This window comes from Ptiloglossa arizonensis, chromosome 2, assembly GCF_051014685.1.
Source record: "Ptiloglossa arizonensis isolate GNS036 chromosome 2, iyPtiAriz1_principal, whole genome shotgun sequence".
Taxonomy (NCBI): Eukaryota; Metazoa; Arthropoda; class Insecta; order Hymenoptera; family Colletidae; genus Ptiloglossa; species Ptiloglossa arizonensis.
In genome coordinates, this window is record NC_135049.1 from 2683108 (window position 1) to 2707638 (window position 24531).

Here is a 24531-nt window from a genome sequence, read left to right on the forward strand (position 1 = left end):
GAAACGATAGAATTGTATCAATAAATTATATTTCATTTGTTCATATTATCTTTTAGAACTTTTAGTAGATTATCATTTTAATATTGGTTATTTTTTTAGAACGTTTATCGGCACTTTTGAAGAAATTATTCGAAACACACGTCTCGGGTGACGTTAACGAAGAATTGGTAAAAACTGCCGCAAATGGCGATGCTGTTAAATGCGAAGAATGTTTGAAAAGACCCGAAGCTGATGTAAACGGTGTATTTGCCGGTCATACTGCTTTACAAGCTGCAAGTCAAAATGGCCATTTAGAAGTTATTAAAATTCTCCTCCGCTATAAGGCAGATGTAGAGATTGAAGTGAGTATTTTTTTTTGTAAGTTTATGTATTTAAAAAAATGTTTACATATTTATGTAATATTGCGGAGGTATTTATATTTTGTAGCAACGTCTATGTGCCGCTTGAATTTAAATTAAAAAAATGATGCATTTAAAATTATATATATATATATATGATACATTTAGGATAAAGATGGAGATCGAGCTGTACATCATGCAGCTTTTGGAGATGAACCGGGTGTAATGGCATTGTTGGCTGGTGCTGGAGCTGATTTAAATGCGAGAAATAAAAGACGTCAAACTGCCCTCCATATCGCGGTTAACAAAGGACATGCTGGTGTAGTGCGCACGTTGCTGGAATTAGGTTGCCATCCAAGTTTACAGGTAAGTTTACATTTTATATATCTTTTTTTCTTATCGTATGTATAAAAACGTAACATAGTATTTGAAATTTAATTATTGACATGAAAGTATCTTTCAGTATTTAAATTAAAAGTAATATTGAACTAAAAATAAAATTATTTCTAAATATCAAATTGAATATATTTAGTATTATAAACTGAGATCTTCATTGATTTTAATCTTAAATGTGCGATCTCTCATAGTTACAAATTAAATATTATTGTTAATACTAACTGAACTTATATAGCTTAACAGTTACATATTTATTAGTATAAGCCCTTTTCTAGCTTTTGGAAAAGTATTACATACTTGCATTATAATATACTAGTGCATTTATTGTTTCCTGTATAATAATTTAGAAAAAATAAAGGAAATTAAAAATACAACGTATTGATATTTTAATTCGATATGTACTTTTTGCTTTATTATTAGTATATTATATTTAGGGTATCATTAAAAGAATGTTACATTTTGTAACAATATTCTTATTGATAATACCGAGTTCATTCATTAGTAGACTTTCGTGATAGTTTTGTACAATACATAATTACGGAATTCGTGACAGTATTTTGTATATATGAATTTTATTAGAAACTACAAAATTAATATTTAATTATAGAAAGATATGTATAAAATTTTCTTTTCTTTTAACATTTTGGTTGGTTGAATTTTTAATTTCTTTAGACCATACGAATTGAATACACTACACCGATATTGAGTAGATATGTTTACATATGTTTATGAAATTTATTAATTTGTTTAAGGAAAAAGATTGTATAAGCCATCTTTATTTTTGATCGAATAATTCGTTATTGAAACTTAGTTCGCAACACCCGTCAAAGTGAATTTTAATACATGACGTAAAATAAAATTCATCTTGTTTGAACGAGGTCGTGTTTGGACTTATTTTTATCGGGGAAAAATCGCCGCTACATTACCAGTACTCTCGTGAAGATAAATATAACGACAAATGCAAAAAGCTTTAATTTTTAGTAGTGGTTGAAATTGGATCGTAATAAACAAACAAAATTTCGTAAAAAATTGGCGTTTTATACAAGCAGGAGGTACACTGGTTTTAAAAAAACTTGTCGTTGCTACTGCAAATGTATAAACGTTCTTTGAGATTCGATTGGTACATCCGGTAGAATGCACAAGCTACTTAGCCATGATTCTGGAGCATTTTGGATAGTATAGACAAGTATCGTTCACGTCAGTGTATTGTACACGTCGTTTCACCGGTGCATTATTTTTGGTCTCTTCGCGTTGAGTTGATTCCACGTTTGTCGCACTTTATCGTTTGTCCCGGAGTCGATAGAAAAAGAAACAAATGTATCGGACTAATGAAAGAAACATCTACGAGAGAAGAGCGAAACAGTAAATAGAAGAGCGAAATGGAAATGAAAATAAGTTTCATTGACAGCTTGAAGATAAACCCAATCACCGCAGTGACAGTCTTCTGTAAGTAAATATATTCATCGTGGATATTTTATCCTCCGTAAGTGACTGTCGTTTAGATCTTCCGTAAGTTTAAATGTGTCCGTTCACGTATCCGAAGGAAGACCGTAGCGACGCCACAAGAGAGAAGTTAGTTTCGATATCACTGACGGTCGAAGACGCGACCTTGAATAGCTAATACATTCGACGCTTACCGGAACATTGAGAAATCGTACGGAGTCGGTTTCAGCGAGCTCGTACGGTTATTTTATTTTTTTTTCCGCTTCCTGGTGAATCCCCCGCGCGCGTCAATCCCCGCCGTGAATGTTCTCCCTGTTGTTAATTACTTAGCCCCGGAACTCGTCTTTCGTTTTTGGTTTCGAGAGTGGAACGTCGTCGCGCATAGAGAGTCACATGCACACGAACGTGAATTAGTGTTAATTCACCTTTGTTACACGGGTATCTCCTCATTTGCAGGAGACTTAATTAATGCAGTTATCTGCCTGGAGGAAACCTCGAATTCCACCTGCGTTACGAGTGTCGCGGGATTGTGTTTGAGAATACGTGTTGCGCATAATCAAGTCGCGCTCTGTATATCTGGTGTGGTGTCCGGGTAATGGGATATAACACCGAGGGATCCCTATTTTCCTTCGAAACAATTCGAACCTGAGGACAACCGGGAGCGTTTTCTGCGATAAACAACACTCACGTGCCTGGCATACGCCGGTGACTCGGCCTCCTTCGTTCCTCGCTGTTCTTGTTTCTTTTTTTTTTTTATACTTTCGAGATGGCGTACCGATCTCGATTTTGAGTCACCATCGCAACGAAACGTTTCACCCGGAGGGAAAATATTTACAACGAGTTGATATTTGCAACGTCATTGTTCAAGCGGTAAACGTAATAACGTAACAGCGATGTTGACTCGTTGATGGGACAATGGCATTAAAATAATATTATATAGGGTGTATATAGGGTGTCCACGAATAAGTAGGAAATATTTCACCGATCGACAACCGCAAAAATTCATATAAATATAAAGTGGTGGACATATACTTGTGAAATATCACTTTTGGGAGATCTGCTCGATAAGATCTTTTTATCCGTTACAATGTATTTTGTCAATTTGTAAAATTTGCATCTAGAGTTCATCTGCATCTTCGAACTCCGAAGAAGAAGCTGTTTGGGTTTGAAAATCGTCGAAGGAATCAATTAAACGGGGTTATTAGAAATTCCTTAAAACACAGGCGCACGGGTGATAACGATAAATTATCGCAAAGTCTTCTTTTCGCGTAACGCTCTTTTACAGGTAGGGAAAGTAATTAAGAAAGTTTAGGTAATGCTTCCTCTCATTTTCATAATCACCGTGCGAAATGGTATAAATTAACAGTAAACGTAAATCAACCATGTTTTTAAGCGGTGCTCGCTGGTCAACCGACCAACGTACCGCGGCAGTATACAAATTTTATATTTTCGTGTTATTCGGGGAATACGATTTTTTAGAAACTTGTTTACACGCACCAACGTTTCAAAACCATCGTTGCCATTTCGTTCGCAAAAAGTAACGGCACGATCTCGAGCAAGTCGAGAATGTCGAGTTTTGGATTACTTCGAAACCGTCTTCGGATCGAAATAGTTTCGAAAGTCTCAAATATCTGGAAATTCTCAAATGTTTGAAAAGTCTCGAATGTTTGAAAAAGTCTTGAGAAATTCGCAGAAGGTCCGTTTCTCGCTGGATTTGTGTAACTTTGAAAAAAGTTGAGCGTATCGTATTTTATTAACACTAGAACTACCGACTGTGAACGTATTTCAATTTGTACCAGACCGCTTACGCATCTTTGAAATTAAGAATGGAGAAAGATAAATTATTGTTCGGAAAGTCATTTCGTTTTTCTTTTGGTGAAAATGAAACACGATTTTTTTAGAGTGTACAAACTTTCCATTAAATTATGTACTCTCCATTTCGGAAAACGAAATGACTTTCCGAACAAGCTAATAATTCGTAAGTGGGTCTTTGGTAATTTAAGCGTCGAGAGAAAGACGTTCGTCTTACCTTGAATATATAGTGAAAAATGTGTTATCGCGTATCGTACAGGATGTTGTAATATTTTCGTTTAGTCGCGAAGCCGTATCGTTCTTCGTTGCGTAGCAGGTGCGAGAACGAATGGTCGTGCACGCAAACAAAAGTGTCATAAAGTGTGTACAATCGCGCGAATTCTAACCAATGAGGATTAATCGGTTCCCCCACGGAACCGTATCCTCCCGTGACGCCGAGCAACTCAATCTCTCGGACATGGTGTTCCAACCGAGACCACTTTATTTTACGAGCCCTAGCAGGACTACCGCGTACGCCATAATCGAGGCCGATTGTGTTCGCTACGTTGAACCGGTATGGTTAAATAAATCCCGAGAATGAACCGGTGGTAATCTGCATTGGTGTCCGTGGTCGCGAAACTGTGATTTTTTTACACCTTAACGATCGTAAAACCATACGAAGAAATAGCCTTCTGCCCGTCGTTACGGCAAAGCTTTGACCAATCGTCGATTTCTACGTCTAAAGCGAAATTAGTCGTTGCTTGGACAAGGTTTTGTAATTCGGAAAGATTGTACCCTAAATAGTGTCTGTCGAAATGTTCTTTTCGCGTGTTGTGGATTAACCAAGGAGTGGTCTTGGACTTGGTTGATACGTTAACCCATTTGCATCATCGGTCTGCTTAAGCTGCCGCGTTCAAACATCAACCGACGACTGACCCGTATCACCGTGAGCGGTTGATCGTATGTGCAGTAACGAGCATCAAAATTATTTATGGAGTTTATTAACGATACACTGTTTAAAACGATTAATACACAATATTATATAGCAAATATCGCATTTTACATTTTTCTTTTTTTTTTACAAAGAAGTAAGAACAAATATTTCTTTATACATAGAATAAACTTATTTAAATTAAAATGAATTAATTTTCGTGGAATTCTTTAAAGTGCTCGAGTTACAGGTATCCGTACAGGAAAATGTCTGCCAGTAAATCGCGTAATGGAATCATTGACAGGTGTTTTATTTACATTTACGTTGGCTAAATATTTATCAACAATTTCTTTGGCTAATAGCTGTTTATACACATAAAACGCTCGATCTTGCTCATGATTTTTAAAGATTACGTAACTGTTCAGCAGCATCGTGTCGATAAAATAAAAAAATATTTTTTTATAGGCTTTTTTGCACCTTCGCATAGTGTTTTTTGCGTGCCGCGCGGATTTTTGCGTGCCGCGACACTCGTAGTGGCAGTTTCAAAGATTTTCACAATAGAGTAAAACTTATTTAGAATACACCGATGTGTATCAAACTAATGGAACGAAAAAGTTCTCAGAAATGATTAAACGTGGTCTGTTGCAAATGGTAAAATGGGAGTCGTAGACTCGCGTATTATTCCGCGCTTGGATGCAAATGGGTTAACTAAGGAGTTCCCGTGACACGAGCGGTGACACGATCGCGGTCGCGGTGACGAAACGCGAGTACGGTTCCTCGTCGTTCTGTCGTTTTTGTGCGTGTCGATGAACCCCGTCATGGAGGGAGGGCTCACGTTCCGAGAAAGTAAAAAACGGGAACACCCGTGTCGTGGATTAACCAAGGAGTGCTCTTGGACTTGGTTGATACGTTAACTAAGGAGTTCCCGTGACACGAGCGGTGACACGATCGCGGTCGCGGTGACGAAACGCGAGTACGGTTCCTCGTCGTTCTGTCGTTTTTGTGCGTGTCGATGAACCCCGTCATGGAGGGAGGGCTCACGTTCCGAGAAAGTAAAAAACGGGAACACCCGTGTCGTGGATTAACCAAGGAGTGCTCTTGGACTTGGTTGATACGTTAACTAAGGAGTTCCCGTGACACGAGCGGTGACACGATCGCGGTCGCGGTGACGAAACGCGAGTACGGTTCCTCGTCGTTCTGTCGTTTTTGTGCGCGTCGGTGAACCCCGGCATGGAGGGAGGTCTCCGAGAAAGTAAAAAACGGGAACACCCGGTAGCCCTTTGCTTTCTCGTGCGAATAATGGATTCAGTCGAGCCAGGAGACTTTGCGCCGCTGCGACGTCTTCTATCCGAGAAAATGGTTCGCAATTTCGACATGGGACGAGGTGGAGTTGACGGGATGGGAGGGTCGGGTGGGTCGGTGGTGGAAGATAGAGGAGGAGGGGTTGGAGGAGCGGTGTGCCTATAGCCCGTATGGCCCCTATTACAAATCCAATACCCACCTAGCCCGATGGTATACGGCATCTTTTTTTTTTCATCTTCTTCTCTCTTGCTCTCTTTCTTCACCTCATCCCCACTCCATCCTTCTTTTTCCCTCTCCCTTTTTCCTCTCTTCACTCAATCTATCTCGCAGCCGCGCCGTACCTGCTAGAGCCGCATCCTGGCGTGATGCTGCTATAAAACATATTCGCTGACAGCGACAATATTCCCCTCGGTGCAAAGTCGACAGAAGTAACGCTCTTGGCTTGCACACCCTGGAAGAAAATGTCCGCTTGCGCGCGAAGAATAGCGCTCCTGTGTCTGATCGCTCGAAAGGGTTACGTCGAAGATAGATAATTCAACTGGTGCACGACTGGACGGGTGTATGTGTGTGTGTGTGTGTTTGTGTGTGTGAATTCGAGTCACGAGTGAAGTGTTACGCTCTACTTTTGCTAGAAGAGCAAGGGTGGAACAATCGTGCTCGTAAATCTAGATTATTGCCACTCGCGTCGATGAGTGATTTATATTTGCTCCGCGACTGGAGAAAATATTTAACAGGTTCTTGTTTGTAAATCTTCAACAATCGCTACACTGTTTGACCCTATTGGGAGTAATATCCTCTTTACTTTCAGGGGGGGGTGTAACACTTCGAAGGGAGTACAGTGGCTCGAAATACTACTCGCGTGCTATATTATAAGGAAATGCCTCTAACTTACAAGATCGATTTTAACGAAAGTTTGCATAATGGGTCGCACACAACACAAATTGGTAATTTTATCCATTTAATTGTCGATTTTGTTCGTTACCATAGAATTTAGACAGGATTTGATAACGGTGGGTCCAAAGAACGTTGTATTTCGTTAGGCAAGATCGAACACATTGTTCCTGGTCGGACAAAGGACGATACGCTGATTAGGAGTCGACAGTGCTTCGAAATTTGTAGTCGCCGACAGAGATAATATTCCCCTCGGAAAAGACTTGACAATGGAACCATCTGTGGGTAAACTCGGGAAGAAAATTGGTTCCTGGATCGCTACGTAAAATGTTGGCTCTTAAAACTCGTTTTACAACGATGCCAAGGCAAATAAAGCATCGTCGTGGGTACAATTTAGCTTAAATACGAATTTGTATTCTCTTTGAATTAACATTTTTCCTCTGTTATTATCTTACGGTAGTTTTACGTTTGGAAGGATGAAACGTACGAAACGCGGAATATTGTGATACGGTGTTGGTCCTATCTTTTCCAGAGTAGTGTCATTTGTGCGATAAAATACATCGTGTAAAGTCGAAACTTTTATCATGCACATTATAGTGTACAAATTTACAAATCACGTTCACGAAGACTCGTGTACTCGTATAATTTTGTATCTTTGTTTCTCTATGTAGTAAATGGATATCTATTTGTATTTTGTCATTTCGCGTAACAGATTTTTCAAAAGTGGACAGTATTTCTAAAACGAGACGCCAAACGTTTGACATCCGTTTTTCTCGCTTTTTCAGCTGTTAAGTATAATTTTTATTCGGAAAAGCATTAGTAAGATTCAGGCTCGATAGATATTTCTTTTACGCAATGTATACAAGTACCGGTATACAAGTCCGCGCGTTACTCCTCAGTATGCATTGCTGTGTAGCTACTTTCAAAATAGAAAATAAGTTCCTCGTTGGAAGAAGCAACCCCTGGTCTCTGGCCAATCCCTCATGGACTTGGGCAGAACGTTTTATATAAATACTTCAATAGATTCTCGGTATAAATGGATTTAACACTTTACTTTTACAGCAAGATCTGCCATTACACTCCCAAGACATATTCTTTTTCATTCTTTATGCACCTTCGTGAGGAGAATCCTCGGATTTCGCTGTATCCTTCGGATTCTTTATAAAATACCTTTTTCAAAGGTTGCCCACCGAGCGAACGTTTGAATAGTGCAGTAGCTAACAGTTTATAGTAGGTGAGTCGTGTTTCTTCGATTCTCCTTGAGAATAATGGAGATTTACAAACGTAGGAAATAAATATAAAACTAACTGTCGGGAACGAAAGAAATCAGATTTAATACTCAATTGTCAAGTTTTTATCAAATGTTTCATTTACGAAGCTTCTTAAGTTTTGCGCTATCGAATATTTTATTTAGCGAATATAGATTATTTTCAACGGTGTATAAAATATTGTATTCGTTATTTACTCATTTTAGACGCTGGTGAAACGTTTAATTTACGAAGCTTCTTAAGTTTTGCGCTATCGAATATTTTATTTAGCGAATATACATTATTTTGAACGGTGTATAAAATATTGTATTCGTTATTTACTCATTTTAGACGCTGGTCAAATTGTTCAAAGATCGACATGACTTTTTACTCGCTAATGATTTAAAAATGGAGTATTTTTATGTTCGTATCTCATTCTTCGATTTCACCAAATCTATCACAAGAAATCCAGTCATAATCGATAGCAAGGTCGGTCACAACACTCGCAACGTTCGCTGTCCTCCTGAACGGTAAATTTTTTTTTCGAAAACATGGTACAAGGGTTACTTTGTAATATTCTCAAGAAAATATATTTCAACGTACGAACGTGGACAAGATTGTGGTTCTTATGCCCCAAATTCCTTACCACGAGTCTCGCACGACATTGTAAGCGTAGGGGTTAATTAAAAATACATTGTATTTGTACAATTGGACATACCCGGAAGAGTTTTAAAACGAACAAACCGCGCAAGTGTAGAACTCGCTCCACGTCCCTTTTAAACCGCACAATTTCGTACGTACCGGAATGAAAATTCCAGACGAGCAAAGTTTCCAGTGTCTCGCTCGGTCTATTGTAAAGTAGACGACAACGCGGTGAACTCATTCGCAGATAATTTTCCGCGCGATACGTCCGCAGTAAAAGACCTATAAAACAAAATTTAAACGCGGCGCGGGTAATCTTGTTATCGGAGGAAATTTAAAATTGACTCCGCGATGAAAACGTTTATTCCATGTAAACGACTTCAATACAGACGCACGAACGCACGCACGCACGCACGCACGTGAAGTTAGTTATTCCGTGGTAGAATTTTTGTCAGCTCGGAATTTAAGTTGGTCTTGCACGTACAGTAGATTCAAAAAGTATTTGTACATTATATTACGAGGAGGAAGTTCCCTTAACCCACAAGTTTGATTCTGACGAAAGTTTGTGCGCGTATAAAGCATACCGGGCCGTACATGATACAATGTTTGTCGGTAAGAAGAATTTCCTTATAATACAACGTGAAAATACTTTTTGGAGCCAGTGTAAGTAGTTGGTCCACGTGAAGGACCTCGACAGGAACGCTGCGCGCTGCACGGGTGCATTCGCTGCGCGTTGGCGAGTTTGAAATGTCGGGCAAAAGAGGATCGTAAAACGACCAGGGTATTACGCTGTTAGTAGCGAAGTAGACGGGGTACACGTTGATTATTTTTACAGTTACGGGCTGTACTCCATGGTCTAGAACAGTGGTTAGCACGGTAGTCATCTTTTGTAGCATGGCTCCGGGAGAACACTTGAAAGCGTTCCCCAAGTGTTCACCATTTGAATATAATAGAACATAACCATTACCGCACCTTCGTTCCAGTCCGTCGGCCGTAGAATCAGTAATTTTAACGCGGCGAGGCAAATTTACCTATTTTTCATACCGATTGTGAACCTTCCCTCGAAACCTTCAACCACCGCGCACAGAAACGTCTACGGGACAGCATAAAATGCTTTCTCCTTGGGTTGCTTTTATTACGCTTGTACCACTGTTCGGGAGCTCGTGTTTTCTCGTAGAACGGGGATTCGCGTGTAGAAGGATTTTCCTGAAAAGATAAATTCGAAACGAGGCTACGTTAACAGGGAAGGAAGAAATTTTTGGCTCCGAATGCGAAAGCTGAATTTGAAACATGTAACGGCATACGCGGACCCGTAACGCTGCTTTCCGTTGAATAGAAACCGCAAAGTTACCGAGGGTTTTCAATTACCAGCAATTCTGTAGAACATTCTACCTATATCGTGACCAAGAAACGGTAAACATTGATAACAAAAATTGTATCACGAGAAAATATAGGTAAAGTTTTATTGCAAGCGCGAACAATATAAAATATACCGAACGAAGAAAGCTTTTGTTTAATTTTCAGATTCTTGTGTTTTAATTCCGGGTTTGAGGTCGCGTCCACTTCGTGGATTATTAACGACCACTCGGTTTTTAAATCTTGCAAGTAATCGTACGATTTTATACTTGTGTACAAAAAATTGTATTCTATGCTTTGGAATTTTCCGTGAACGTGTACAACGAATTTAAAAAAAAAAATCTTTTCTTCCACAGTTTCGTCGGAGCAGACGAGGTAGTCTTTCATCGAAAAGTTCATAGTCGATACCGGTGCGTCGGTTATAAACATAAACGACAAGTCAGGTGGCTCGAAACGTTTACAGGATACTTGGACGGGAAAAAAAATATTTTATTAAGAATCGTTCGCGACCGATTTCAGTGTACGTAAAATTTTCGAAGCGGTCCTTTAAAGTCAGTTCCCTTTCGTTTAACGTTGGCAATGAAACGAGGTCGAAAGTGTTTATCGAAAGCTGTAATAACAATGCAAGGTGCTTCGTACGAGCCGACAACCAGCGTTAAACTTACACCGGGCATTAGGAGCTCTTCAGTAGTAGTGGCAGCTTGGAAACAAGAAACAGCAACAAACTCTTAGTCGACGGTGCCTGCTGTACTCAAGTACTTAGGGGGAGGGTTCCTTTGTAGAATGGCGGCCGTGCAAGTGACGGGCTGCTGCACTCAACCCCCAAAACTTGAGCGTGTTTATGCTAGTCCGGAGTTTCCACCGCGCAGAATCTCTCGAAACGGTGACTCTGCAGCTGCCTTTTGAAAATGAATTTCTTTCATAGGTTAGACGTAGATCCTGACGATTCTTCAGCCTATTGGGAGTTGCAACATTGTTTGTTCTTCCTTTTCGTGTTTATCAATCACGCGCAGAATCTCTCGAAACGGTGACTCTGCAGCTGCCTTTTGAAAATGAATTTCTTTCATAGGTTAGACGTAGATCCTGACGATTCTTCAGCCTATTGGGAGTTGCAACATTGTTTGTTCTTCCTTTCCGTGTTTACCAATACGATCTTTCATCGTGACGTTTGTATTTCGTTTGTTTAAAATCGCTGATAGTCCGACAATTTTATTGATCTAGGACCCTTCGAAAATGTTCTGGTTTAGCTAGTAAATTTTAGTCGATATGTAGGACACGATTTCCTTTAATGTAAATTTCCTTTAATGTAAGAACATGTTAGGAGAGTTAACACAACAAATATTCCAACGCAGCATAATTCTTGATTAGAATGTCTTTGATCGCAAATGTGTACGCTTTTATTACCCTTCGTGTGCTTTCGAAGACATAGGCGTCTGGTTTATTGTTGGCAATGAGGTGGTCAGCATTCCTCTGTAAATTAGAGAACTGCGTAACACTGGGTTCATAGCCGAGTGTAAACATTTTGTTTGAAAGTGTCAATATAGAGGGAATAATGGTAGCTTTCAGCTTTGAGACAACGTTTGATCGCCATGCTTTGTCACGGTAACATTTTAGTCAAAGCATTCAATCAATATCGCTTCGATCGGTATTTGCCTACGTGCACCGATAATCCTTGATACAAAGAGAAGATTAATTGTAATACGCGTGGATAGCGTGTTTCGGAATGACGGACAATTAATTAGCAAAGCTCATAAAAATGAAGCGATGGTCCCGGACGTTTAAAGCGAGTTACGTGAAAATTGTTGCTTCGATAGGCGTTTCGATAGATTAATCGACGAGTTAATCTTAGCCGAGCAAGATGAAAGTTTGTTGTGCAAATAAAATGGTAGAGTCACCAGTGTTTTTTTGATGAAAAATTCTGGATCTGATCGTTAAACTGAAAAACTGAAAATTTCTCAAAAGTGGTCAGTTCGTTAGGTATATCCGATAATAGCAAGATTACGTTTCTCGAAGTTACGTTTATCGAGTTTTCAAGCGTGAACATTTTTGCGACACGCGAAAAGAACATTTCGACAGGCACTATTTAGCGTGCAGACTTTCCGAATTAGAAAATTTACGGGAAAAGCGGTTACAAAACACTTTGTTTACTTGAAAAAAGATGTTCACGACAGAATGGATATTTAGCAGACGAAACGACAGAATTAATACCCGCAGCTTCTACAAAGTTCATGGAAAGGTCCCAGGGGTTCAATGTTATCATCGCCGCCTTCATAATGGCCGCTGAGGAGTATCGTACGACGGAGTTATCAATATTCATCTGTGTAGAGCCAGTGTCTAAACGTCGGCTAAAGTTTACCAACAAATGTTGGAAAACGTAAAACTCTTTAATGATACCTTGCTCCGTGGAGATCTTTCAAATACGGAGAGTTATCATTTTTTTATTTTCGGTGAATATTGAACAAATTTTCTTAATTCCCTCACAAGGGAGGGGATCATACGCTCCTTTATCTCCTTCCCCATGTTTAATTGCTCGATAAGTTTTGTCGTTCGATAAGAAATTACGCTATTAGATCCATCGTTTTATTTTTCTAAAGACGATACTACTTTTTGATGAACATGTGCGAAGTTTCGTGTAGATCCGTCGACACGTTCGTATATCCACGGTTGTTTAAAGTTGAAGTGTCGTAGTATTATTTTACAACGGAAAAAACGACAAAACTTATCGAACAACCTAGTAATTACGATACTGTTTGGGAGTATGACACGTTTGAGCGGTGAACGACCAAAGAGAGATACAATTTCTGATTTTCCTGGGGTTCTCGCCAATCAGCCTTCTGCAGCTAATTGCTCGAATGACCCATAGTCGGTTTCAGTCGCATGAGCTGTCCAAGATCCCAGTTTATGGTGTCGCGGGCAATAAAAAGATTTCCAAAGCGCGCGGGTGCTCGCGGCCTGTCTACTTTGCGCCGTACAACAGTATTATTGCTCCCGAAAGGAGCTTTTATAATTAATTTCGGGATACGTTGACAGAGTTATCTAGATTCGATCTTGAGCGGGAGGAGTGGTCTGCGACACCATTTACACGTACACAGCTCGTATACTATTCCGAGGTCTGTGGCAAACTGTCGAATCGATTATTACTTTACCAGCAACGTTTCGAATTCTTACTCGAATTCGAACATTTCGTAAAATGTTAAACGCACGGTTAAAACGTTCAAATAACCGAGAATTCGAACCGTCTGTTTTAGGTGCGATTGTTCGAAATAAATTTAACATCGTTACGTGTTATCCCGAGAAATTCAAGTATCACTTTACTCGTTACTCGCAGCACCGCGAAAGTAATGTAACGTTCCCTTTAAGGTGCTTCATCTTTAACACGATAAAAGTTGCTGAAAAGGGGACGGATAAACTCGACAAATCGTTCTTTGCAACAATCATTAAAATATTTAACTCCCGGGGAAGTTTACGCACGTGTTTTCCTCGGCTCCCTTCCTGGAAGTTTTACAACTTGTATATTTTTTCGCGGATTACTACGATAGCTTGGATCTTCTGCTGTTACATTGCTGTGAAAATTCGCGGTAAGAGAGCTTCTCGGAGAAAGTTGCGCGCATTCTGCGCATACATAGCGATGTTGTAAGCTCTTTTAACTTCGGGAAACTTCTTTCCTAGGGAAAATTTTACATAATTTTATACTATAGGATTTGAAGTTTCTCTGTGGCCCATTGATCACGAGAGTTCGCAAAAGATTCATGGGTCCCGAGTGTTCCCTTTAAGGCTTTGATTCTGTCGTCATTTGTTAAACCGACATGTAAGTTTTCCATAAAGATATCCCTCCGTATTTCTTTCGTTATCTTTAGAAAATGTATTCCGTAATAGTTGGAGTGCGAAACGGCGCGGGTACGAAAGCTGAATTTTTAGGAGAATTTTTAAAATTTAAAAGAAATTTGGAATGTTTGTATATTTACAACGTTGATAAATTTATAAGAAGTGTGTACAAGTGTAGTTTTATCTGTAAAGTTCTTTTATTCTCGAACGTTTCGAAGTAGCAATATTAAATGGAATACGACTACTTTTAGTCAACAATATTTTTATTAAAGTGTAACGTACATGTGTTTCGTAAAATTTGTTTACATTAAATATTTGATACGAAATATGCGTGTGAGACTATTTCGAAATTACACTATCGAATACCATCGAATTATTTCGATAGATTTCGATAGATTTTGATAGATTTCGATAATTTTCGTATTGCAGTGTTTCATAATTGCATAATTACGCTTGGAATTATCTTTCCGAGGACGATATTCAAGGGTATAATAAAAGTAGTCGTAAGTTACAAGTGTCTTACTATTTTGAAAGGCAAATGATTATTTTATGGTGTGTGTATATAAGATGGAAGGGATCGTCAGGAGGAAAAGTTTTAAACGTTCACTTTCGCGATAAACAACTTCCGAAGTAATAAAACGAGTTTGTAGTGTACAGAATCATTTTGATGTATCGCAGAATTTTCTGCATAACGGTTCACGTAGCTCATTCTATTTACGAGACACAGTGAAAGCGTTGTAACCAAGATAGAATCTTAAATATAGTCCGCACTATTTTTTTATTCAACGCTTGTAAAACGATACTTCTTTTCGCAACGTTTGTCAAGTATTTAAAAAGTTAAAAAATTTCAAAAATTCGTCATTTCGTACAATGGCGCTATTCTTCCATTGTTGTCAATTGTGCAAGTGAAGTTTGGTCAATTAAAAACGATGTTTCATCCGTTCACTTTTTTCCGTTTTACAATATTCCAATATTTGCAACGGATACCAAATATAGTATACTACCGTTGAGCAAAATGTAATCGAATTGACAATTAATAATTAAATTTTTTAATCGCGAATATCAATTACGTGCAGCAATTACAATCGATCTATTGCGGTAGCAATTCTCTTAAAATTACAATTAACAATTGAAGAGTCGAAACTTTCCGTATATTGGATATATCCATTTCGGTCGCAATTTTTTTTGTAAATTTCGCATCAATTTCCGAATTTTATATATACTTGGAAATATTTCTAAAAATCGACACGTTCGTTGACCGAAAGTATTTCATTTCCAAGAAAGAACGAATCGTGACGTAAAAAAACGAAAGCTAACAGTTTTTCAATTGCAATTAGAATCTGATTTTTCAATCGTGGTTCAATTTCGTTGCAATTGATTAGATCGGTCGATCGATTGAAAATGTAATCGATTAATGTTCGATGCTGCCAAGTAGTTTCAAATGTGGTGGGTATTCAAATTCCTCTCGAGCCGGGATTCGTGTTTTCAGCTGCGAGCTATACAAGCCGGCTCTTTCTCGTGTTCTGCTTTTGATAGTAGCATCCGATCGGTCTCCGTGTGGCGTCAGTGTTAACGATTCGATCAAAGTTTGCCATAATGGAAAAATCCGGTAAACGCGCTCCACGTAAAAGGCGAAAAGTTGCGTCGTTGGTTGAACGCCGTGCAAGACGGTGACGTTCTTCGTCTTTCAGAAAATTTAAAATTCCCGGTACTCCACCGGGAAATTTCTCGACGTTCCCGAAGGAACACAGCCGCTTTCATCGGGTTCGTCCTGTCAGCGAAATGAGAGGCGGGAAACGTATTAAAATGCATTGGCTGTCATGTAAGGGGACAAATTATTATATTGTGCTCCTGGAGCTGATGAAGAGGCCCAATGGCGTCGGTGAACTTTGTATTTTCTTTGGTACTTGCCCCGTCTTAGGGATACGCTTACACAACGACTTTCCAGTGGATCGAGATTTAACGTACGACAACGTCGCTTTCAAAATGTCGCACGGTTCTAGTTATAAAAATACATAAATTCGACTTCTGAGAGAATTTTATTCATTTTACAACGTTCTGATAAAATTTCCGAAATAACTGCCCTCGAGGACATTTTTTCTATAAATTTTAAAATATCTTTAACACAAGAATGCTCTCCAAGAAAATCCCGAACGGTGAACAGTTTTTCCATAAAAATATTACGAAAGTGGATATTCGTTTAAACGGAAAATACGAGTTCTGACTTATCGAACGCGATAAATTGTAACCAAGATATTTTCTCGCAATACGAAGAAGTTTTTTAAATTGTATATGTTACCAATCGACGAACACAAAATTAAAATATGGGAGGAGGAACATAAGCGTGTATGAAAAAGTTGAGCCCGATACGACATCGCGGTACGAAACAAAACCGGAGCCACGCCATGTTCTCCTATCACAGTAGGATCAAACAGTGAAAATATATAAAAGTGCAAACATTGTAACAAAAGCAACGTTAGTGGCGGAAAAACACATACGCGTGCACCTGGCTACACCTGTGCACACGATACGCTTTTCATTCTTTTTTTTTTTTTTTATTTTATTTTATTTTTCTTTTCCCTACCGGTGCGCTACGCTCGTTTGTACACGCGCTGTAGCGCAAACAGTAGGAAACGACACCCAGTAAAGTAAATACTTTAGATTACATTTTAATAACACTGTTGTTTCTTTCTCGAGATGTGCGAGTCTCGTTGTTCGTATCCGTTCTTCTATTACATTCGATACATTTCTCTCAGCTTTCCGCCTCAACCGCGGGAATGTCATCGCTTTTTTCGCCAGGGCTGTTCAACTAATAGGAAGATGTTGCACCATGGCGCGGAAAAATCGGCGTTCTTTTTATCCACGATCATATATCGTATTGACAAATAAGAGCGTAAAGCTTTCTTGTTGGTCAGGGAACGTTGTTGCGTCACAGTACTAATTGCAACATTTTGTAAGAGGCGCAAGTACTCGACAAAAAGGGATCGTGACGGTATCGGGAAATACCTCGTTTACGAGCTGTACTTGACGCGAAGATCATTTTTATCGACTCGTTACCAGAGGGACGAAATTCGACGTAGTTACTAGGTTTCGGTCAAGATATAAAATCGGAGGTGTTATTTCGTTATTACGAAAATGTTCCACACTGTACACCCAACTCGGATTTTCACCGTCGATGTGAGAAAAGTATCGTGCAAATTCAAGATTTTATCTTTTACCGGCAAGTACGTTACGATAAAATTTATTCGTATGTACATTACACGTCTCTTTTTTTTTCATACGAAACGTTCTTTGGCGCTTCGTTAAGAGTCGAATGGTAGCGCGAATGAATCAATCGGTTGCGTACGATTTTCCTAGAAAATCGCACAATCGTGCAAAAACTTTTCCTCGTACAATTCGCGATATTTATGCAAACTGTTCACTTTCTTTCTCACCTTTGTGTTTCCCACAGCAATTCGAGGGTATTATACTTAGCGAATAAGTGTCCACGGTACTTATAAATCAAATCTCAATTACACCGATTCTACGAAACCGCGACCGCGATAATAAAGGTCCCGGCTATCGAAACCAGCCACTCCGTCGACAATTTCTATTTTCCGAGCATCACGAGTACCTATCTGCGGGGCAACGATATTCGGTCCGCGAGAGCACGGGGGAAAAAAAAGCTCAGAAAATATCCTCTCCGTAGGAGGGCGATGCCTTTTCTTTCGCGTTGAAACCGGGGCATTTCACCTCCTACGATCACTTTTCGCTCCGCCATGCTTTTATCTCTCATTCCCCATGGAAAGCGCCAGGGGCGTCACCATAGGGCCGACGCGAGGGAACTTTTAAAATTACCCGGACTTCCCGTCCGGGAGATAATATGGTCTATTAAGGATAGACGACGTCGGATCAGCGATGGGAGCAAACGAGTCGCACGAACTCTGACAATGAAGAAGCAAGACGAGCTACGGGGGTTAATTTAATCCCTGAATTTCGCCGTGATAAACGAAAGGGGCAAATAAACAAATTTCTTTCCAACACGCTTGAATTCACGTCGTCCATGGTCCATAGTACTAACATAGTTTTTGCGACACGGCGATGGAGAATTGTTCGTATTTTGTATCGCCGGACGATATTTAATTTACGTTGTTCTAAACAGAGCGTGGAACGTTCTCGCGAAGCATCCTGTACGGATGTCGTTGATTTGTGTTTGTTGACGGCCCGTTGTTGTGTAATTCTCAAGTTATTGCGCGATTACAAGCTCAGATAGCTGTGCGTGAAATTTGAATTTCGTATGTTTACGAGCACGAATACGTTACGGTTGTATCATTCTGAAAGTAACACCTATTATTCGTTGCAATCGTCAAATTTACGACACACGTGTATACGATGTAACAGATCATTGATTTCTGGACGTCTAAACACATTTTCGCACACAATGCCAGATGGCAGAGAACGTGATACAATGGGCCATTTAACTGGGGTTTATCTAGAGGCAGGGAGGATCCATTAATATTTCATTCGCTAATGCGAGACGCTGGTCGAGCATTCGGTATACCTCTCTGTCCTATCGCTAATCGTGATCCAAACTGTCGAGTACTTAAAGCTGTGTCTAATATTGACTCCTAGAAAGTTTATGGCGATGAGTATTTACCGAAGAAAACATTCCATTCGCAAACGTAATATTTATCGTAACGATGATTGAACGTAAATGTTTGGGAATCCTAAAATATGTAAAGGTCAGAACTTACGAAATTGTGAGTACAAGTTTCAGAAACGAGTTTCTTAGTTTTCTTCGTAGTATCGGTACTGTAGAAATTTTTAACTTACCACTCCCGTGTAAGTAATAGGTGTAAACAAATATGTAACGTCTATGAATTGTTACCTAAAAGCAAAGTCTGAATTTGGCGTTAAAATTGTTCTGTTCGCGATTCACAGTACGCTACTCCGTCATTGAATGAAATAATTGAAATGGCAGTCACAGGGACACTTACGATAGAAAGCTTAAATTTCTCACAGAATGGTGTTAAGCTGGTGCAACAAGTTCAGCGCGTCGAATGTTTTACTCTGTTTAAATACCTTCGAACGTTAACAGAGATTCGAGCACGAGGCACTCAAATGTTGACCTAAATTTTCCTTAGCTGTCCATTCATCTTATATTCCACGTCAGACAACACTTACGTGGCCGAGCCTCAACCTAGATTAATGTCTCCCTTATGGAGGTAAACCTGTGTCCCTCAAGTCCCGCGTGGCCTTTTAGACGACTCTTTCGCGAAAAGTCGTGCACGTGGCGATGTATCCTTTCGGAAGTTTGCCACGGTTAAGATTTACCGGATCCTCCGGGAGCTGTGTTCGTTTCCACCATTTTCGTCCATTTGCTATTGCTAGGACACCATCGGTATTTTTCTCAGGATCCATTATTCGAGAATTTTGGTCGTTTACGATAGACCTACCAAGAGTGTATCGTTGGACAAGAGTCTGGAACAATCTGCCTTTTTATCACTTTTTACCAGGTACAGATATAGTAAAAATTGAATTAGCGATGGTTTTGAAATTAGGTCCGAATTTAAGACTTCTTACGCATACACGGGCCATTTGTTCGTATATCGGGTTACTACGGAATAATTTGACGTAATTCTTTCGTTTTAAGACAAAAAATATACTAATCGGTTCATTAACATCGGAAGTAAAATCAAGGTACTCGAAAAGTTCTGTAGGCACAGTTAGACGTGGGTAGGCGACCAAACAAGTTTTCACAAATTTCACTGTACATCGTGAACATTTCTCTGGGATTTTCTGTATTTCGTCCAGGCGAAACTGATGCGAGTTTCATTCGCAAGTCCACCGACTACATTCGAGATTCTTCTAGCACTCTTGGCTCGAATATCTCCTTTCGGGGTACATTTGAGACTGAAACGTTGAGTGGAAGGCGAGAAAAGTGGGAGAGAAGTGGCCGTTGAGTTGCCGGAAAATAGAACGTTTTGCGTTAAGCGCGCTACATGCTAGTGTCTGGGATTCTACAATCTTCCTGGCAATTTTGATTTCTACCAAGACTTCGAACGCTTCGACGAGAGTTATCGATCGAATTTTTCACGAAGCTGCAACTCGTCTCGAAGCACGAAAAGAGCGTTTGCTTTTTGTAACAATTTTAAACAGTTCGCGATTCATTGGAAATGGTGTAACGGTAGAATTTTAGACTCAGTGGCGAGAGAGCTTTTTTATTTTCCATATTTTGTTCAAATTCACGTTCCTTCTCGCTCCGTTCTCCGTGTACACATGGTCGACGAATCGGAACTAGCAGCGATCGGGTTTCACCTTCCTCTCGAATTGTCACGGTTCGGTCTCGAGTTTGCGACAACTCGAAAGGGAGCGCTGGACATTTTTGCGATACGAAGCTCCCTATCGAGCATTTTGAAATTTCACGAGAAACTCACCTCGAAGGTGAGCCAGCGAGGAGGTCGTAGGGTCCGTGGACAGAGCCCTCGCACATTTTAACGCCTCCGGCTCCCCTCCAGAGTCTTTCTTCGGGGTGTCAGATTTAATCGAAATTGGATCACCGCGATTCCAACGGTGTAATCTTAACTCGTTAGAGACAATCTCGTCTGGCACGTTTGCATATATACACGAATAGAACAGCCCCCTATACCTGTCCATACACCCGACACGTATTATCGACAGACCAATCTCCATTTTCCCCGATCCTCTTCAGTTACCTCCGTGGAACTCTAACGTAGTGCATACTACGATTAGAATTTAGGTTAGTACCATCGCAGAAGTTTACCAGACCGAATTGACGGAAGTGGTCGACCTCGTGGTTCTCTCTCTCTCTCTCTCTCTCTCTCTCTCTCTCTCTCTCTTCGTGCGTCGCTCTTCCTTTCTCCTCGCTCTGGGTTTCAGGGTTCAGGTCGCTGTTCTTGAATAAGGACGCCCCGAACGAGCTGCATTCCTGGATCAGGAATGAAATGAGTGGGAAAATCACGCGATTCCGCAGAAATCTTCCGCTTTACCGAACTGTCCCACCTATCTCGGTTAGTCTATTGGTTTCACGAAACTGAACGTTATCACCGCAAATCCTCGTATCGCTAACGAAACTCGACGCACAGAAGATACCGGTCTACAGGGGTAGAGAGAAGTTTTGGATTTCCTTCGTCGTGATCACCCGTGCCATTTTCGTTTGCGATTGCCCGAGCAATCGAACGATGGAAACTTTCGATCGAGTTGTTTCAATAGCGGTGAATCTCGTTTGTTCGAGAATGTTGAGCGTCGCGTTCTGAAAACTTTTCCACGACAATTGCAAATTGGAGAGAGCTACCAACCGTGTGCAGTTACTACCTTGTATAATAAATAGCGCAACTGTTTAATATCGGCCATTCCGATAATTAAACAGTACGGTAATTCATTTTCAACACGACGAATCCGAGACCTTAAATTTAACAGTGAAACTTCCCTCTCGATCGCAAGACGTTGTTATATTTTTAATATCAACATTATTATTATTATTATTTAGGTCCTAGTATCTTAAAAAAAATGACTCGTGTTTGCTCGGAAGGTGAAGATGAAAATAAATACGATTATAAAAAAAACGTACACACGTAACGTATAAAATATTCGGTAGATATAAATACTACGTATCTTTCGCATAAAAAATTAATTTTTATACGGCTATGAAAACGTGCGTTATTTCGGACAACAGTGAGCATTATTCCGTTCGGTCAGATACATCACGAACAACAGTGAAAATTTATAATCACGCGCGACGTACAGTATTCGAGAAAAATATTTATTCATTTGTATACACTTGCACAAACGTGTAACATTTCTGATACCGAAGCGATTTAAATTTCATCGAATTACCAAAGAAGATTCGAAGACACATCGAATCTGTTATTTTATTAACCGTTAATACTGAAAAGTGTCTATCTTATCAATGCTTAAGAACAGACTGCACGCTTTATTGTTCGTTTTTATCTTATAAAAATTAGCCGTACTCGCTTCATTTTTTAAACGACATCGTAAAATCTTATTGTACGAAAGAAAGGAAAATTCGTTAAGCCGAATTCTTTTCTCGAAACAAAAATTTCTCGGTTGAATTTTCCTTCGACCAAGTATTATAACGCTTTTCAATTTTTTCCCTCGTTCTCTTTTCCCGTGCATTATCCCCCGCAAAGTAGAAACGCGGTGAAATGTTACAATTTTTCCGCCTGCCAAAGAATTATTCTCGAAGCAAGGAGGTTTCCTTCTTTCCATCGTGCATCTCGTGATACACGAGAAACTTACTAAAACGGAAATAAACCGATTTTGGCGGTGGCTGGTGCCTACGAGAGGAAGTTCTTCGCGATTCCTTCCTCGCGTCTAAAGAGTGAAATACGTGCAGGGGCTTACGAGCAAAATAATTTTCCTGAGCAGATTATTTCCCGGCGTTGGTTGACACTGCGGTGTATACTTTAATGCGAACCATTTCCACTTAGAAATAACTTACACATTCCGCCGCGAACGTAATATTTTCATTGTAGAAATTCTACGTCGTATTTCCGAATTATTCGACCCGGAATTTAGATATTTATGGACCGGTGCAAGAGGTACTTGAATCGAAACGAGAATGCAACTTTATTGATTATTTTATCAAGGCGCGTGTAACTGCATCGAACATTGGTGCTGCGTTACTAGTAATAATAATTTAATAGGTACAGATTAGAGTCGTACGACAGAGTCAAATTATTTTTATTCAAATTCGTATTATCGCGATTCAATCGTATATTTTACATATACTGGTTGTGTTTGAAATAATTGTATACGTAGTAAATATTTTATTTGTCGCGTTTCCGAATTATTCGACTCGGAATTCAGATATTTATGGACCGGTGTAAGAGGTACTTGAATCGAAATGAGAATGCAACTTTATTGATTATTTTATCAAGATGCGTGTAACTGCATCGAACATTGGTGTTGCGTTACTAGTAATAATAATTTAATAGGTACAGATTAGAGTCGTACGACAGAGTAAGATTATTTTTATTCAAATTCGTATTATCGCGATTCAATCGTACATTTTACATGTACTTGTGTTTGAAATAATTGTATACGTAGCAAATATTTTATTTGTTGCGTTTACAATAACAATCGGACGTAAATGCAGTATAAATTCAAATCGTAATTGTGTTATTAGTTTCGATCGTGCTGAAACATCTCGGAAATGTAATTTTTGCGTAATTCCACGAAAAGCTCGTGTCCCCGTTTCGTATTCGTTAAATTCGTAAAATTGAACGGCCACTATTTGTAATTGCTTGTATAAATGGCTTCGTCCGTGCTAATTTTTGTGAAATGAAATATAGTTTCACAAACAGTGAAAATATTCGGAATGCGATTAAAACTGGATTAAATTGTCGAGAGGCAATTATCTATCGTGTCTTACATCGATCAAAGTCTCTACCGGTCGTTAATTTACTTCGAATTAATTGTTTGAACAAATTTGTTAAATTCGTTTGCTACAATACGTTCTGATTGTTCATCGAATGCAATACTTGGTCATTAATTTCTCCGAACGTTCTCGTTCTTATCCAACGTAATATGCGCGTTTTTACGATATTTGCGTACAAAATGAAGTTGTTGAAAGATGCAAGATAACGTATTAAAACTGCATTAAATTGTCGAGAGGCAATTATCTATCGAATCTTACATCGATCGAAGTCTCTACCGGTCGTTAATTTACTTCGAATTAATTGTTTGAACAAATTTGTTAAATTCGTTTGCTACAATACGTTCTGATTGTTCATCGAATGCAATACTTGGTCATTAATTTCTCCGAACGTTCTCGTTCCTATGCAACGTAATATGCGCGTTTTTACGACATTTGCGTAGAAAATGAAGTTGTTGAAAGATGCAAGGTAACGGCGGCGAATAGCACGAAGAAGATTGCAGTCTCGGTGTACCGTGTCTCTCGTCGAAGTTGCGAAGGCTTAAAGACTTTTCAACGTCTCTAGTTCGCCTCTTGAACGCGAAATAGTGTTCTTGGGTTCCCAGGAGTTTCGTTTCACCACAACTTCTTCCCTTTTTGAATTCTCGCGATATAAGGTCTCCCGACGATTGGACGGAAAGCCCACTTCCTCCTCCGTAGCTTCCGTCGTGTGCGTTGCTCTATCGCTTCCCTAATCTTCCACCTCGACGAGCGTAGAAAAAGTGGATGCGTTTATCTTGGACGAATTTATGCTCTCTTTTTTTGCGAGGACACGGTCGAAAGTCCTCCGTCTTCTTTCGGTTTTTACCTTCTTCCTCTACGAGCAATCGAAGAGCTTCATTTCTTTGTGTCAGACCGTTCTTGTTTATTCGTGCTTCGTGAGGTGGATCGAGATTCCGAGATAAAGGGAACCGTGGAAAGCCGGACAGCGTC

General features: G+C 39.6%; 1 protein-coding gene across 1 annotated transcript in view; it reads left to right on the plus strand.

Moving 5' to 3' along the window:
* The window catches only part of LOC143155339 (E3 ubiquitin-protein ligase MIB1-like), a 575890-nt gene that overhangs the window by 3161 nt on the left and 548198 nt on the right, over positions 1-24531 (plus strand). Inside the window, exons 7-8 of the mRNA XM_076327964.1 lie at positions 100-341; positions 507-704. Of these exons, the coding sequence (XP_076184079.1) occupies positions 100-341; positions 507-704 (440 nt within the window). The remainder of the gene's footprint in view (positions 1-99; positions 342-506; positions 705-24531) is intronic.